Raw genomic sequence first — 17855 nt, 5'->3', positions numbered from 1 at the left:
GGGTGAGTGTGAAGGCCGGCTGGGTGAGTGTGATGTTGGGCTGGGTGAGTGTGATGTCGGACTGGGTGAGTGTGATGTTGGGCTGGGTGAGTGTGATGTCGGACTGGGTGAGTGTGATGTCGGACTGGGTGAGTGTGATGTTGGGCTGGGTGAGTGTGATGTCGGACTGGGTGAGTGTGATGTCGGACTGGGTGAGTGTGATGTCGGGCTGGGTGAGTGTGATGTTGGGCCGGGTGAGTGTGATGTTGGGCTGGGTGAGTGTGATTTTGGACTGGGTGAGTGTGATGTCGGGCTGGGTGAGTGTGATGTCGGACTGGGTGAGTGTGATGTCGGACTGGGTGAGTTTGATGTTGTGCTGGGTGAGAGCGATGTCGGACTGGGTGAGTGTGATGTTGGGCCGGGTGAGTGTGATGTTGGGCTGGGTGAGTGTGATTTTGGGCTGGGTGAGTGTGATGTCGGGCTGGGTGAGTGTGATGTCGGACTGGGTGAGTGTGATGTCGGACTGGGTGAGTTTGATGTTGTGCTGGGTGAGTGGAATGCTGGACGAGGTGACTTAGATACTACTACTACTTCCATATGATGGGAAAAGCTTATTATGGGATATCTAGTTTGGCTTTCCATTCGTTGGCCTCCGTAGATGCCGAGTGGAGAAATGAGGTTCCTCCCGCAACAGATCTCAGCGGGCAGGTTGATGTGATCTGCTTCACGGTCTGGGACTCATGGCCACAGTCGCACTTCGCACCGTCCCTCATCTTCCACTTGTAGAGCAGGCGGCTGCACCATCCCTGCCCTGTGCGGATTGGGTTGAGCAATGGTACTGAAGGCACCACAAAGCTAGGATGATAATATAAGCATCCCCCTATATTGGAGGTCCCTGCGATGGCCATGATCTCTCTCGTGTCCCTTCACCATTATGAGCCCACTTTCTCCTTGACTCGTGCCTTGGTGGGGTTTCAGCTGGCTCTGGGCACCTCACTCAAACGCCCAGTCTTCAACTGCAGACCAAGAGCGTGGAGGACCTCACAGCTCGGTCCTCACCTCATGTCCACAAATTCACAGCTCCACATGGAAGCCCTCGCCACGAGACTATAAACCAATTGCAGCACCTCCAACCTGACACAGGCCCACAGTGGAGCCTGGGATCTCCTCGGCCAATGTGCCTCAGTACCACGTGAACCAGGATGGCCCCGGTTTCCACCTGTGGCCTGTGCGGAGTTAGCCGGTCTCACCCGGGGTCACCAGTCGTAGGCCCACGTTTCAAAAGGGAATTGGATAGATACTTGAAAAGGAAAAAAAAATTCAAGGCTCTGGGGAAAGAGCAGGGGAGAGTGGGACTAATTGGAGAGCTCTTTCAAACAGCCGGCACAGGCACGATAGGCCTAATGGCCTCCTTCTGTGCTGTATGTTATTTCCACACACAGCCGTTGGAAGGCTAGGGAACTCTGCTGAAACCACAACCGCCAGCGAGATTAGCAATGAAGGGTGTAGAATAAGCGAGTGAATAAATTGTGAATATTTAATTGCATGTCGTTGGTTTTAACAATTGTGACGTTGATTCTCCTGACATTTCTTTCCCTCCGCCCAGTCGTTACTGTACAAGAAGGTCCATGAAGCCCAGTACAGGAGTCACCTGGCCAACGAGATGATGATGTACCACATGAAGGTGAGGCAACATCTGCGGATTAATCTTTTCAGCACATCATCCAGGCTGACCCGCCCAGTGCAGTACTGAGGGAGCGCCGCACTGTCAGAGGGGCAGTGCTGAGGGAGCACCACACTGTCGGAGGGGCAGTACTGAGGGAGCGCCGCACTGTCAGAGGGGCAGTACTGAGGGAGCGCCGCACTGTCGGAAGGACAGTACTGAGAGAGCGCCGCACTTTCGGAGGGGCAGTACTGAGGGAGCGCTGCACTGTCGGAGGGGCAGTACTGAGGGAGTGCCGCACTGTCGGAGGGGCAGTACTGAGGGAGCGCCGCACTGTCGGAGGGGCAGTACTGAGGGAGCGCCGCACTGTCGGAGGGACAGTACTGAGAGAGCGCCGCACTGTCGGAGAGGCAGTACTGAGGGAGCGCCACACTGTCGGAGGGGCTGTACTGAGGGAGCGCCGCACTGTCGGAGGGGCAGTACTGAGGGAGCGCCGCACTGTCGGAGGGGCAGTACTGAGGGAGCGCTGCACTGTCCGAGGGGCAGTACTGAGGCAGCGCCGCACTTTGAGAGGGGCAGTACTGAGGGAGCACCGCACTGTCAGAGGGGGAGTACTGAGGGAGCGCTGCACTGTCGGAGAGGCAGAACTAGGGGAGCGCTGCACTGTCGGTGGGGCAGTACTGAGGGAGCGCCGCACTGTCGGAGGGGCAGTACTGAGGGAGCGCCGCATTGTCGGAGGGGCAGTACTGAGGGAGCGCCGCACTGTCGGAGGGGCAGTACTGAGGGAGCGCCGCACTGTCGGAGGGGCAGTACTGAGGGAGCGCCGCACTGTCGGAGGGGCAGTACTGAGGGAGCGCTGCACTGTCGGAGGGGCAGTACTGAGGGAGCGCTGCACTGTCAGAGGGGCAGTATTGAGGGAGCGCCGCATTGTCGGAGGGGCAGTACTGAGGGAGCGCTGCACTGTCAGCGGTGCCGTCTTTCAGGTGAGACGTTAAACCGAGGCCCCGTCTGCTCTCTCAGGTGGACGTAAAAGACCCCATGGCCACTATTTCCAAGAAGAGCAGGGGGAGTCCTCCCCAGCGTCGTGGCCAATAGTTATCAACAAGAACAGCACCTTTCAGGTAGTAAAACGTCCCAAGGCGCTTCACAGGAGCGATTATGAAACAAAGTTTGACACCGAGCCACATAAGGATAAATTAGGGCAGGTGACCAAAAGCTTGGTCAAAGAGGGAGGTTTTAAGGAGCGTCTTAAAGGAGGAGAGAGAGGCGGAGAGGTTTAGGGAGGGAATTCCAGAGCTTGGGGCCCAGGCAGCTGAAGGCACGGCCGCCAATGGTGGAGCAAAGGCGCCTTTCACAACCTTAGGACGTCCCAAAGCGCTTTACAGCCATTGAAGTATGTTTTGAAGTGGAGTCACTGTTGTAATGTAGGAAACATGGCAGCCAATTTGTGCACAGCAAGCTCCCACAAACAGCAATGTGATCATGACCAGATGATCTGTTTATTTATGTGATGTTGGTTGAGGGATAAATATTCGGTCCAGGACACTGGGAGCACTCCCCAGCTCTTCTTCAAAATAATGGCCCTGGGATCTTTCTACGTCCACCTGAGAGGACAGAAGGGGCCTCGGTTTAATGTCACATCTGAACTACGGTACCTCCAACAGTGCGGCGCTCCCTCAGGGCTGTCCCTCTTGACAGTGCAGCAAAAGATGTCGGGGATGCTTAAGTGGCCATAATTGGAGGAGCGCAGAGATCTGGGAGGGTTGTGGGGCTGGAGGAGTTTACAGAGATAGGGAGGGTAGCGAGGCCGTGGAGGGATTTGAACACGAGGATGAGAATTTTAAAATTCGAGCCATTGCAAAACCGAGAGCCAATGTAGGTCAGCGAGCCCAGGGGGTGATGGGTGAACGGGACTTGGTGTGAGTTAGGACACGGGGCAGTGAGCACAGGGGGTGATGGGTGAACGGGACTGGGTGTGAGTTAGGACACGGGGCAGTGAGCACAGGGGGTGATGGGTGAACGGGACTGGGTGCGAGTTAGGACACGGGGCAGTGAGCACAGGGGGTGATGGGTGAACGGGACTTGGTGCAAGTTAGGACACGGGGCAGTGAGCCCAGGGGGTGATGGGTGAACGGGACTTGGTGCGAGTTAGGACACGGGGCAGTGAGCACAGGGGGTGATGGGTGAACGGGACTGGGTGCGAGTTAGGACACGGGGCAGTGAGCACAGGGGTGATGGGTGAAAGGGACTGGGTGTGAGTTAGGACACGGGGCAGTGAGCACAGGGGGTGATGGGTGAACGGGACTGGGTGTGAGTTAGGACACGGGGCAGTGAGCACAGGGGGTGATGGGTGAACGGGACTTGGTGCGAGTTAGGACACGGGGCAGTGAGCACAGGGGGTGAGGGGTGAACGGGACTGGGTGCGAGTTAGGACACGGGGCAGTGAGCACAGGGGGTGATGGGTGAACGGGACTTGGTGCGAGTTAGGACACGGGGCAGTGAGCACAGGGGGTGATGGGTGAACGGGACTTGGTGCGAGTTAGGACACGGGGCAGTGAGCACAGGGGGTGATGGGTGAACGGGACTGGGTGCGAGTTAGGACACGGGGCAGTGAGCACAGGGGGTGATGGGTGAACGGGACTGGGTGTGAGTTAGGACACGGGGCAGTGAGCACAGGGGGTGATGGGTGAACGGGACTTGGTGCGAGTTAGGACACGGGGCAGTGAGCACAGGGGGTGAGGGGTGAACGGGACTGGGTGTGAGTTAGGACACGGGGCAGTGAGCACAGGGGGTGATGGGTGAACGGGACTTGGTGCGAGTTAGGACACGGGGCAGTGAGCACAGGGGGTGATGGGTGAACGGGACTTGGTGCGAGTTAGGACACGGGGCAGTGAGCACAGGGGGTGATGGGTGAACGGGACTGGGTGCGAGTTAGGACACGGGGCAGTGAGCACAGGGGGTGATGGGTGAACGGGACTGGGTGCGAGTTAGGACACGGGGCAGTTGTAGTGTCCGTGTGTAGATAAAGACACTGAAGACAGGAGTTGGTTCATAGGTATTTACTAAGCAAGTCTGGGGGGGGTTTCTAAAGGATATACACAATACACAGGCTTATATAGCCCAAGTGGTAATTACCGGCATTACGCACACCTGGGGCTCTTAAAGGCACATACACCATAAAAGGCACATACACCACAATTCCTCCCCTTCTAGCTAACTAGTACATCATATTTTAAGTAATTATTAATTACATGTTATATGCAAAATAATATACATTGCTGTATTAATTAATTATAAGTTAGTCTCTCAGGAGGCTTCCTGACTCGGTCCGGATAATGCCTCGGGGGTGTAGTAGTTTCTGGTGGTGTAGTAGGTTCTTCTGGCAAGGCTGATTCGGCTTGAAGGCCAGTGTCGGGTTCATCGGGCTCCAGTATCACCGGATCGAAGGTAGATATGGGTATCTCTACTTCATCGTTAGATGTATAGAGTGGTGGTGTAGGTTGTCCCTTTTCGGATGACTTGATGATTTGGTCAGCATGGTGCCTTATTATGCTGTCTCCGATGTCCACGGTATACATCAGTGGTCCCAATCGTGTGCAGATAGTTCCAGGCTGCCATTTCTCGGTACGGTAGTCCCGGGCCAAAACCGGTTGGCCTATCTGGAAGGCCCTAGTTGGCCTTTCATTCATGCCCTGAAACTGCCGGTTCTCCACGTCCCTTCGGATGTTGGGCTTGACCAAATCCAGCCGGCATCTTAGGTTTCTATTGTAGAACATCATGGCGGGAGTTTGGTTAGTAACCATATGCGTTGCATTCCTATATGCAAATAAGAAGTTATCCACCTTGTGCTGAAGTTTTATGTCTTCATTACCCATGGCCTTGATGGCCTTCTTGAAGGTCTGGACAAACCTTTCAGCCAATCCATTGGTGGCGGGATGGTATGGGGCGGACGTGTAGTGCTTTACCCCATTGTTCTTTAAGAACTTTCTGAATTCTTCGGACACAAATTGCGGTCCATTATCAGAACATATCTGCTCCGGCAGCCCATTCCTGGCAAATATGGTCCTTAATACTGTGATGGTTTTTTCCGTGGTGGTGGAGGACATCTTTATTACCTCCGGCCACTTGGAGTGTGCATCAACTGCGATTAAGAACATTGAGTCCATAAATGGACCAGCAAAGTCGATGTGCACCCTTTGCCAGGGAGATGAGGGCCACTCCCATGGATGTAGAGGGGCCTGTGGCGGAGCATTTTGGACCTTCTGGCATCCTAGGCAGCTCTTGGTCATGTCTTCGATGTCTCCATCGATACCTGGCCACCATACAAACGCCCTAGCTAGGTTCTTCATTTTCACTCCACCCAGATGCCCCTCGTGAAGCTCCTTTAGCACTTTATCCTGGAGTTTGGGTGGAATCACCACTCTGGATCCACACATCAAGGTTCCTCGGCACACTGACAGCTGTTCTCTTCTTTGCGAGAATGCTGGCAACAGTGGTTCGCCATGTGCTGGCCATCCCTTCACTGTTAAATCGTAGACCCGTGAGAGAGTAGGGTCATTTCTTGTCTCCCTTTCAATGGCAGAATTTGTCACCGGTAGACATTCCACTATGGTAGAGTGGAATATCTCTACTGGGTCTACTGTAGGTGCCTCTTCTATCGTTGGCAACGGTAGGCGTGATAAACCGTCAGCATTCCCATGCTGTTTTGACCCTTTGTATTCAATGTTGTATTGGTGTGCCCCTAGAAAAAGGGACCACCTCTGTAGTCTTTGTGCCGTCATAATGGGGACACCTTTTTTAGGGTTGAATATGGAGATGAGGGGTTGATGGTCAGTCAGCAAGGTAAATTTTTGTCCGTGTAGGTAATGGTTGAATTTCTTCACTCCCCATACCAGGCTGAGTGCTTCCCTGTCTATCTGGGCATAGTTACGCTCAGCTGAGTTCAATGAGCGTGATGCAAAAGCTATCGGCCGTTCCGAGCCATCAGGGAATCTATGGGACAATACCGCTCCTATGCCGTAAGGGGATGCATCGCACGCCAGTCTGATTGGTAGTGATGGATTGTAATGAGCCAAAATTTTCTCGGATGTGATTAAGTCTTTACATTTATGGAAGGCACGTTTACAGTCTTCGTTCCATTTCCAAATCACTCCTGTCTGTAGAAGATCATTAAGAGGGTGTAGAATAGTTGATAAGTTCGGTAAAAATTTATGATAGTAATTTATTAATCCCAGGAATGACCTTAATTGTGAAACATTTTCAGGTGCTGGGGCTTTTATAACTGCTTCAATTTTCTCAGGTGACTTATGCAACCCTTCCTTATTAATTATGTGGCCACAATATGATATCTGATTTTGGAAAAATTCACACTTGGGGCGATTTGCTCATAGGCCCCGTTCTTTCAGCCTAGTGAGCACCTGCTCCAAATTGGCAAGGTGCTCGTTGTCGTTTTCTCCTGTTATAAGGATGTCGTCTAGGTAGCATTGAGTCCCCGGAATCCCTTGCAGGACTTGCTCCATAGCTCTTTGCCAGATAGCTGGAGCTGATGCTATTCCAAAAACCAGTCGATTGTACTGGTACAGGCCTTTGTGTGTGTTTATTGTGAGATACTTTTTAGAGGTCTCCTCAACCTCCATCTGTAGATATGCCTGTGCCAAGTCAATTTTTGTGAAACGTTTCCCTCCGGATAGTGAGGCGAAAATATCTTCTATCCTCGGAAGAGGATACTGTACCGTGTGAAGGACCGGGTTTACAGTCACCTTAAAGTCCCCACAGATGCGAATTTTTTTCTGTTCCTCAGAGTTATTTTTCAATGTTTTTTTCATGACTGGAACGATGGGTGTTGCCCATTCGCTCCAATCTATTTTAGATAATACGCCTGCCTTTTCCAAATTCTTCAGCTCTGCCTCGACTGCCGGACGTATTGCGTATGGCACCGGTCTTGCCTTAAAAAAATTTGGAATTGCTGTATCTTCCACTTTTATTGAGGCGGTGATGCCTTTCAAGGTTCCTAGTTTCTCTTGAAACACTTCTTTGGCGTTGGCCAAGATGTCTTTTAATCGTTCAGGTATGATGTCATCATTGTTTTTTTCCTTACTGGTCACCGTCAGTGCCTGAATGGAGTGCCAGTCTAAACGTATCTTCCTTATCCATTCACGTCCCAACAACGGTGGACCACCATCTTGTAGAATGTATAAATACAACTTTTGTATTTCTTTGCCGTTGTATACCACAGGCACCCTTATTTTTCCTTTGGGGTAGACTTTCTGCCCCGTATATGTTTTTAAGATAATGGATGTGTCTTTTAGAGGTATATGCGAAAATAGCCTCTCGTAATCTCGTCGATTTATTACGGTTAGAGCTGATCCTGTATCTAGCTCCATTTTAACTGGGGACCCTGCTATTGTGAGGGTAACCCAAATGGTTTGGTAATCCTCTTTGGCAAGTACATTATGTAATTTGAGACAGCTTAGTCTCTTGTTTCCAGAGTCGCTATCGCTATTCTGGTCTTCGGAGCTATTGTCCGTCATCATTTGTACCTTCCTGTACTTTTCTTTATTGATTTTTTGTTTTCTGTCAGTGGATTTATTTTGTCCAGATTGGCATACCCGTGCAATGTGTCCAATCTTACCACATTGCCTGCATGCTTTGCCCTTGAACCAGCAGTCCCTCTGGTTATGGGTGGATCTGCCGCAGCGATAACATCTTCCGAACTCCTGTGTCATTTTATGGGTGCCGAAGTCCTGTGTCTTTTGTTGTATCTCTGCAGCTCCTTTTGCTGCTGCTTCGTATGATACAGCCATACTGAAAGCTTTGTCCAATGTTAAATCTTTTTCAGAAAGCAGTCTTTTTTGTGTTCCTTCACTTAAGAGACCGCAAACAAATTTGTCTCGAAGATAATCCGATAGTCCTGCTCCGAATTGGCAGTACTTTGATAGCTTTCTTAATTCGGTTAGGTAATCAGCGTTACTTTCATTCTTGTGTTGATTTCTCTTGAAGAACTTGAATCGTTCCGCTATCAGCAGCGGTGTTGGGTTTAAATGCTCCTGCAGGGTATCAACAATTTCTTTAAAAGTCTTGTCCTTTGGTTTGGCTGGAGTGATTAAATTTCGTAACAGCCCGTATGTCTTCGCGCCCATTAAGTTCAGAAGTACTGAAGCTTTTTTTTCATCTGTTATTCCATTTGCAGTGCAATAAACCTCTACTCTTTCCACGTATGTGGTCCAATCTTCTATTTCGCCATCAAAAGCCTCAATATTACCAGATTTCGGCATTTCAGAAAAGATATGGCGCTTCCCGCGCTTTTTTTTTCTCTGTAGCAACGATATGGCACTTCCCGCGCTTTCCCGCCGCTGCTACCGATAACAACGCTGTTTTACTGTGGTTTCCGTTTATTCACTGTTGGAGACTCGTTCCCGACGGAGGTCCAAACGCTGACCTGCTTGCCGCGCCGGCCGTCTCTCGAGTGCACCCTCCCAGTCCGTTATTGCTTGCCTCCGATTTCGCTGCCTGTCTCAGCTGTAGAGCCCGCCGCTGGAGCTCCAGCCTGACGCCCAGGAAGGATTAGCGCAGTACCTGTCACCAGCTTGGCCAGCTGGTGAAACCACAGTTTCTCTTACTTCCTTGAGTCTTCTGGACGCTGGAGGAATCGATGTCCTTGAGGTGCTGCCGAATTGCAGGTAAGTCCGTTTCCACCTCGTCGCCACTGTAGTGTCCGTGTGTAGATAAAGACACTGAAGACAGGAGTTGGTTCATAGGTATTTACTAAGCAAGGCTGGGGGGGGTTTCTAAAGGATATACACAATACACAGGCTTATATAGCCCAAGTGGTAATTACCGGCATTACGCACACCTGGGGCTCTTAAAGGCACATACACCATAAAAGGCACATACACCACAGCAGTGAGCACAGGGGGTGATGGGTGAACGGGACTGGGTGTGAGTTAGGACACGGGGCAGTGAGCACAGGGGGTGATGGGTGAACGGGACTGGGTGTGAGTTAGGACACGGGGCAGTGAGCACAGGGGGTGATGGGTGAACGGGACTGGGTGTGAGTTAGGACACGGGGCAGTGAGCACAGGGGGTGATGGGTGAACGGGACTGGGTGTGAGTTAGGACACGGGGCAGTGAGCACAGGGGGTGATGGGTGAACGGGACTGGGTGTGAGTTAGGACACGGAGCAGCAGAGTTTCGGATGAGCTGAAGTTTATGGAGGGTGGAAGATGGGAAGCCGGCCAGGATGGATTGTTCTTGGAGATAGAAGGGATTAAGGGACATGGTTAGTCGGCTAGGTAAGTGGACTCCAAAAAGGGATCGTTTTGTTGGGCCTAATGGGTTTTCCTGTTACCAACGGCTCTTGTGTTCAACACAGGTAACGAATGACGAGGTGATGAAACTGTTGAAGTATGGAATACAGCCAGTTGATGAGATTCATCCCGAATTTTCCAAATTCTCCTTCACGCCACGCTCTCTCTACGAAGACAACACGACCATGGTACGTCTACCGTTGAAGGCCCGATCCCTCTTCCTCAGAGCCTACACCATTTCCATGCCCAGTACTCTGCAAAAATGGTTTGTTCTTTACACAGAGTGGTGAGAATGTGGAATTCGCTACCACAGGGAGTGGTTGAGGTGAATGGTATAGATGCATTCATGGAGAAGCTAGATAAGCACATGAGGGAGAAGGAAATAGAGGGTTATTTTTTTTATTCGTTTATGGGATGTGGGTGTCACTGGCAAGGCCGGCATCTATTGCCCATCCTTAGTTGCCCTTGAGAAGGTGGTGGTGAGCTGCCTTCTTGAACCGCTGCAGTCCGTGTGGTGAAGGTACTCCCACAGTGCTGTTAGGGAGGGAGTTCCAGGATTTTGACCCAGCGACGATGAAGGAACGGCTGATATATTTCCAAGTCAGGATGGTGTGTAACTTGGAGGGGAACTTGGAGGTGGTGGTGTTCCCATGCGCCTGCTGCCCTTGTCCTTCTAGGTGGTGGAGGTCGCGGGTTTGGAAGGTGCTGCCGAAGAAGCCTTGGCGAGTTGCTGCAGTGCATCTTGTAGATGGTACACACTGCAGCCACGGTGCGCCGGTGGTGGAGGGAGTGAATGTTTAAGGTGGTGGATGAGGTGCCGATCAAGCGGGCTGCTTTGTCCTGGATGGTGTTGAGCTTCTTGAGTGTTGTTGGAGCTGCACTCATCCAGGCAAGTGGAGAGTATTCCATCACACTCCTGACTTGTGCCTTGCAGATGGTGGAAAGGCTTGTTGATGGGGTTAGATCAGGAAGGATGGGAGGAGGCTCGAGTGGAGCATAAACACCGGCATGGCCTGTTTGGGCTGAATGGCCTGTTTCTGTGCTGTATATCCTGTGTAAATCCAGTTTGGGCAGTAGAAGTGTCTGTCGCTAAATCCGCTGCATGTTTTCTGTGTCTTCTGAAGCCGTGTGACTGATTTATTCCATGCCTTGTAATCGATCCGTTTCGCCCTGGTGATAAGGAGCGTTGGTTGCATGAGTTAGCGAGAGATCCATCGCTTTTTCTTGCATGGGATTGGGGGCAAGGTATTGACTTGGATAGAGAACTGGTTGGCAGACAGAAAGCAAAGACTTGGAATAAACGGGTCTTTTTCCAAGTAGCAGGCTGTGACTAGTGGGGTACTGCAGGGATCGGTCCTTGGACCCCAGCTATTCACAATATATATTAATGATCTAGAAAAGGGAACTAGATGTAATATCCCCAAATTTGCAGACGACACAAAGCTGGGTGGGCGAGTGTGCTGTGAGGAGGATGCCGAGAAACTTCAGGATGATTTGGACAGGTTGGGTGATCGGGCAGAAGCATGGCAGATGCAATATAACGTGGATAAATGTGAGGTTATCCACTTTGGTGGCAAAAACAGGAAGGCAGATTATTATCTGAATGGCAATAGATTGGGAGTAGGGGAAGTGCAACGAGACCTGCGCGCCCTTGTGCACCAGTCGCTGAAGGTAAGCATGCAGGTGCAGCAGGCGGTTAAGAAGGCAAATGGTATGTTGGCCTTCATAGCGAGAGGGTTTGAGTACAGGAACAAGGATGTCTTGCTGCAGTTGTACAGGGCCTTGGTGAGACCACATCTTGAGTATTGTGTGCACTTTTGGTCGCCTTATCTGAAGAAGGCTGTTCTTGCCATGGAAGGAGTTCAGCGAAGATTCACCAGGCTGATACCTGGGATAGCAGGAATGACATATGAGGAGAGATTGGGACGATTGGGCTTGTACTCGCTAGAGTTTAGAAGAATGATAGGGGATCTCATTGAAACTTATAAAATTCTGACAGGACTGGACAGACTAGATGCAGGAAGGATGTTCCCGATGGTTGGGGAGTCCAGAACCAGGGGTCACAGTCTAAGGATAAGGGGTAGGCAATTTAGGACAGAAATGAGGAGGAATTTCTTCACCCAGAGAGTGGTGAACCTGTGGAATTCTCTACCACAGAAGGCAGTAGAGGCCAATTCATTAAATATATTCAAGAAGGAGTTGGATATATATCTTAAGACTAAAGGGATCAAGGGGTATGGGGAGAAAGCAGGGACCGGGTACTGAATTTGGATGATCAGCCATGATCGCATTGAATGGCGGAGCAGGCTCGAGGGGCCGAATGGCCTACTCCTGCTCCTATCTTCTATGTTTCTAGAGAATCTTAGCTATGAGGAAAGACTGGATAGGCTGGGTTTGTTATCCTTGGAACAGAGGAGGCTGAGGGGAGACCTTATTGAGGTGTATAAAATTATGAAGGGCCTAGATAAAGTCGATAGATAGGACATATTTCCCTTAGCAGAGGGGTCAAAAACCAGGGGGCACAGATTTGAAGTAATTGGTGGAAGATTTAGAGGGGATTTGAGGGGAAATGTCTTCACCCAGAGGGTGGTGGGGGTCTGGAACTCACTGCATGATAGGGTGGTAGAGGCAGAAACCCTAACCACATTTAAGAACATAAGAAATAGGAGCAGGAGTAGGCCAATCGGCCCCTCGAGCCTGCTCCACCATTCAATAAGATCATGGCTGATCTGATCCTAACCTCAAATCTACTATCACTCTACATCCCTCCCGAACTCATGTGATCTCCCGGGAGAGGCGAAAAACCAGATAAAAAACCCAATGGCCAATTTGGGAGAAAAAAAATCTGGGAAATTCCTCTCCGACCCATCTAGGCGATCGAAACTCGTCCAGGAGATCACTGTCCCTATATTTTCTACAGTACTTACCTTCTGTAAAAGGTGATCTCCACCCCAGCCAGGAACAGGAATAGAACCATCTCCTGAAATCTAACACATAATTAGAACACAAGAAGTAGGAGCAGAACCAGGCTACACGGCCCCTGGGCCCGCTCCGTTACACACAGGGCCATGACCGTTCCAAACATAGACTCGTGTCCAATTTCCTGCCCGCTCCCCGTAACCCCTAATTCCCTTTACTTCTAAGAAACTGTCTATTTCTGTTTTAAATTTATTTAATGATGTAGCTTCCACAGCTTTCTGGGGCAGCAAATTCCACAGACCTACTACCCTCTGAGTGAAGAAGTTTCTCCTCATCTCAGTTTTGAAAGAGCAGCCCCTTATTCTAAGATTATGCCCCCTAGTTCTAGTTTCACCCATCATTGGGAACATCCTCACCACATCCACCCGATCAAGCCCCTTCACAATCTTATATGTTTCAATAAGATCGCCTCTCATTCTTCTGAACTCCAATGAGTAGAGTCCCAATCTACTCAACCTTTCCTCATATGTCCACCCCGTCATCCCCGGGATTAGCCGAGTGAACCTTCTTTGTACTGACTCGAGAGCAAGTATCTCTTTTCTTAAGTATGGACACCAAAACTGTATGCAGTATTCCAGGTGCGGTCTCACCAATACCTTGTACAACTGCAACAATACCTCCCTGTTTTTATATTCTATCCCCCTAGCAATAAAAGCCAACATTCCATTGGCCTTCTTGATCACTTGCTGCACCTGCATACTAACTTTTTGAGTTTCGTGCACCAGTACCCCCAGATCCCTTTGTACTACAGTACTTTCCAGTTTCTTGGCATTAAGATAATAACTTGCTCTATGATTTTTCCTGCCAAAGTGCATAACCTCACACTTTCCAGTATTGTATTCCATCTGCCAAATCTCTGCCCACTTACTTAGCCTGTCTATGTCCCTTTGCAGGTTTTTTATGTCCTCCTCACTCACTACTTTCCTTCCCATCTTTGTATCATCTGCAAACTTTGATATGTTACACTCGGTCCCCTCCTCCAAATCATTAATATAGATTGTAAAGAGTTGGGGACCCAGCACTGACCCCTGCGGAACACCACTAGTTACTGATTGCCAGTCTGAGAACGAACCATTTATCCCAACTCTCTGCTTTCTGTTAGATAGCCAATCCTCCACCCATGCCAGAATATTACTCCCAATCCCATGATTTTTTATCTTGAGCAATAATCTTTTGTGTGGCACCTTGTCAAATGCCTTTTGGAAGTCTAAATACACTACGTCCACTGGTTCCCCTTTATCCACCCTGTATGTTACTTCCTCAAAGAACTCAAGCAAATTTGTCAAACATGACTTCCCCTTCATAAAACCATGCTGACTTTGTCCTATTAAATTATGTTTATCCAAATGTCCCGTTACTGTCTCCTTAATAATGGACTCTAAAATTTTACCAACCACAGATGTTAGGCTAACCGGTCTATAGTTTCCAGCCTTCTGCCTACTACCCTTTTTAAATAAGGGTGTTACATTAGCAGTTTTCCAATCTGCCGGGACCTTTGCTGAGCCCAGGGAGTTTTGGAAAATTATTACCAATGCATCCACAATCCCTACCGCCACTTCCCTCAAGACCCTAGGATGTAAGCCATCAGGTCCAGGGGATTTATCCGCCTTGAGTCCCATTATTTTACCAAGTACCACTTCCTTAGTGATTTTAATCGTATTTAGCTCCTCCCCCCTAGAGCCCCCTGTTTGTCCAGTGTTGGGATATTCTTAGTGTCCTCTACCGTAAAGACTGATACAAAATAATTGTTCAGCGTTTTTGCCATCTCCATGTTTCCCACCATTAATTTCCCGGTCTCATCCTCTAAGGGACCAACATTTACTTTAGCCACCCTTTTTCTTTTTATATAACTATAGAAACTTTTGCTATCTGTTTTTATATTTTTTGCTAATTTACTTTCATAATCTATCTTCCCTTTCTTAATCAATCTTTTAGTTATTTTTTGCTGTCTTTTAAAGACTTCCCAGTCTTCTATCCTCCCACTAGATTTGGCTACCTTATATGCCCTTGTTTTTAGTCGGATACTATCCTTAATTACTTTACTTTGCCACGGATGGCTATTTTTTCTTTTACATCCTTTTTTCCTCAGTGGAATATATTTTTTTTGGAAGTTGTAAAATAACTCCTTAAATGTACACCACTGATCATGTACCATCTTACCCTTTAATCTATTTTCCCAGTCCACTCTAATCAATTCCGCTCTCATACCTTCATAGTCTCCTTTATTCAAGCTCAGCATGCTTGTTTGAGATCCAATCTTCTCACCCTCTAATTGAATATGGAATTCAACCATGTTATGGTCACTCATTCCAAGGGGATCCTTTACTAGGACATTTTTAATTAATCCTGTCTCATTACACAGGACCAAATCTAAGGTTGCTTGCCCCCTGGTCGGTTCAGTTACATACTGCTCAAGAAACCCATCCCTAATACACTCAATGAACTCATCCTCAAGGCAGCCCTGCCCAATTTGATTTGTCCAGTTAATATGATAGTTAAAATCCCCCATAATTATAGCTGTTCCCTTATTACAAGCCTCAACTACTTCCTGATTAATACTCCGTCCAACAGAGTTGCAACTGTTCGGAGGCCTATAGACTACGCCCACTAGTGTTTTTTTCCCCTTATTATTCCGTATCTCCACCCAAACTGTTTCACTATCCTGATCCTTTGACCCAATATCATTTCTCTGTATTACAGTGATTCCTTCCTTTATTAACATAGCCACCCCACCTCCCCTTCCTTCCTGCCTGTCCTTCCTGATTGTTAAATAACCTGGTATATTTAATTCCCAGTCATGGCCACCCTGCAGCCATGTTTCTGTAATGGCCACAAGATCATACCCATATGTAGTTATTTTTGCCGTTAACTCGTCCATTTTGTTACGAATGCTACGTGCATTCAGATGAAGAACTTTCAAATATGTTTTGTGACACTTAGTTCCTGCTTTTTCCCCTTTTACTACTTTACCTTTTACTCCATACCTTCTGTCCCTTCCTGACATGCTCTGTTTTTTAATTCCCCCACTGCTACCTAAGTCTATGACCTTCTCTGTAGTCATTTTTATTATTTGCTCTCTAGAAACCTCCCCCCCACTAATTAGTTTAAAGCCCTCTCTACAGCCCTAGTTATATGATTCGCCAGGATTCTAGTCCCAGCACTGGCCAAGTGAAGTCCGTCCCAACGGAACAGCTCCCTCTTGTCCCAGTACTGGTACCAGTGTCCCAAGAAGCAAAACCCATTTTTCCCACACCAGTCTTGGAGCCACGCATTTAACTCTCTAATTTTATTTATCCTAGCCAAATTCGCTCGTGGCTCAGGTAATAATCCAGAGATTATTACCCTTGAGGTTCTGTTTTTTAATTTGACCCCTAGCTGTTCATACTCCTTTAACAGAACCTTCTTCCTTGTCCTATCTACGTCGTTTGTACCAACATGGACCACGGCAACTGGATCCTCCCCCTCCTGCTCCAAGTTTCTTTCCAGCCCAGAGGAGATGTCCTTAACCCTGGCACCGGGCAGACAACACAGCCTTCGGGACTCCCGCTCTCGACTGCAGAGAACCCTATCTATCCCCCTAATGATACTATCCCCTATCACTACAACATTTCTTTTTACTCCCCCCACTTGAATGGCCCCCTGTTCCACAGTGCTGTGGCCAGGTTGCTCATCCTCCCTGCAGTCCCCGCTCCCGCCCTCACAGGGAGAAAGAATCTCGAAACTGTTCGATAAGAGCAAGGGCTGCGGCTCCTTCAACACGACCTCCTGGATCCCTGTACCTGCCTCACTCATAGTCACACCGTCCTGTCCCTGACCACGGACTACATCTGAATGAATTAATTTCATAGGTGTGACTACCTCCTGAAACATAGAGTCCAGGAACTTCTCCCCCTCCCTGATGTGTCGCAGTGTCTGAAGCTCGGTCTCAAGCACCTCAATATGGAGCCGGAGTTCCTCTAGCAGCAAACACTTGTCACAGATGTAATCACCGTGAGCCTCAATGGGGTCCACTGGCTCCCACATCTCGCAACAGTAACACATCACCTGCTCCATTCTATATAATTAATTAAATTTCTTATTATTAGTTATGAAGACCCTGCCCGGATATCACACCACCATTCAATAGGACTTACCAACTTAAAGGTATAAAAGAGAAGGAAGAAAACCTACCAACCAGCTGATCACCAACCTCCTCTTTGAATACTGTCTGTGGGGCCTGTTTGGTTGACTCGTCTCGCTGCTCCACTTCCGCAGTGCTGTCTAAGCCTGGGAGTGGGGAACAAAACAGCAAAAACACCCCCTCACCTCCCACTTGCCCGAACTCTCCCACTTACCAAACTCTGCTTACACTCAATGCACCGCACTCTGTGCAGCAGCACTAGTCCTGCCCCTTTTATACCCGGATTCTACTTCCGGTTTAAACTCCCCAGCAGTTTAATTTACACTTAAAAAATTAAACTCACTTCAAATAATTAACTTTTTAACACACTAAAATTCACAAAATACACTTAAATGACTTTTCTCCCACTTACCACACTCTCTCTCAACTTGGATGTGCACTTGGCGTGTGGTAACCTACAGGACCAAGAGCTGGGAAGTGGGATTAGGCTGGATGGCTCTTTATTGGCCGGTGCGGACATGATGGGCCGAAATGGCCTCCTTCCGTGCTGTAACTTTCTATGATTTGCCCCAGGCCTGTTCCTCGTTTTGTAAAGATCCACTCCAGGTTTTGTAAAAGATCAATTTACTGCCCTTGCCGTGGACCCACAGCACCAACTCACGCTCATATTGGTGTTTCCAACCTTCCAGGATTATCCCAGACTATCCTGGAATTAAAGATTAGTCTCCTGGACACTGTTGCGAGTAATACCCGTGAGAAAAATCATAGGGGCATTGGAAGAAAATGGAGACGAGAAAGAAGGACGGTT

At 48.9% G+C, this 17855-nt stretch overlaps 1 protein-coding gene across 1 annotated transcript in view; it reads left to right on the top strand.

Moving 5' to 3' along the window:
* Positions 1 to 17855, top strand: part of pde2a (phosphodiesterase 2A) — a 429910-nt gene that overhangs the window by 358122 nt on the left and 53933 nt on the right. Inside the window, exons 19-20 of the mRNA XM_085999752.1 lie at positions 1586 to 1663; positions 10014 to 10136. Of these exons, the coding sequence (XP_085855878.1) occupies positions 1586 to 1663; positions 10014 to 10136 (201 nt within the window). The remainder of the gene's footprint in view (positions 1 to 1585; positions 1664 to 10013; positions 10137 to 17855) is intronic.

The sequence above is a fragment of the Somniosus microcephalus genome, chromosome 10 (assembly GCF_052327205.1).
Source record: "Somniosus microcephalus isolate GS21.2 chromosome 10, FLI_Smic_1.0, whole genome shotgun sequence".
In the NCBI taxonomy this organism is placed as follows: domain Eukaryota; kingdom Metazoa; phylum Chordata; class Chondrichthyes; order Squaliformes; family Somniosidae; genus Somniosus; species Somniosus microcephalus.
The sequence above is the reverse complement of the archived record's forward strand: the minus strand, read 5'-3'. Positions and strand labels throughout refer to the sequence as shown.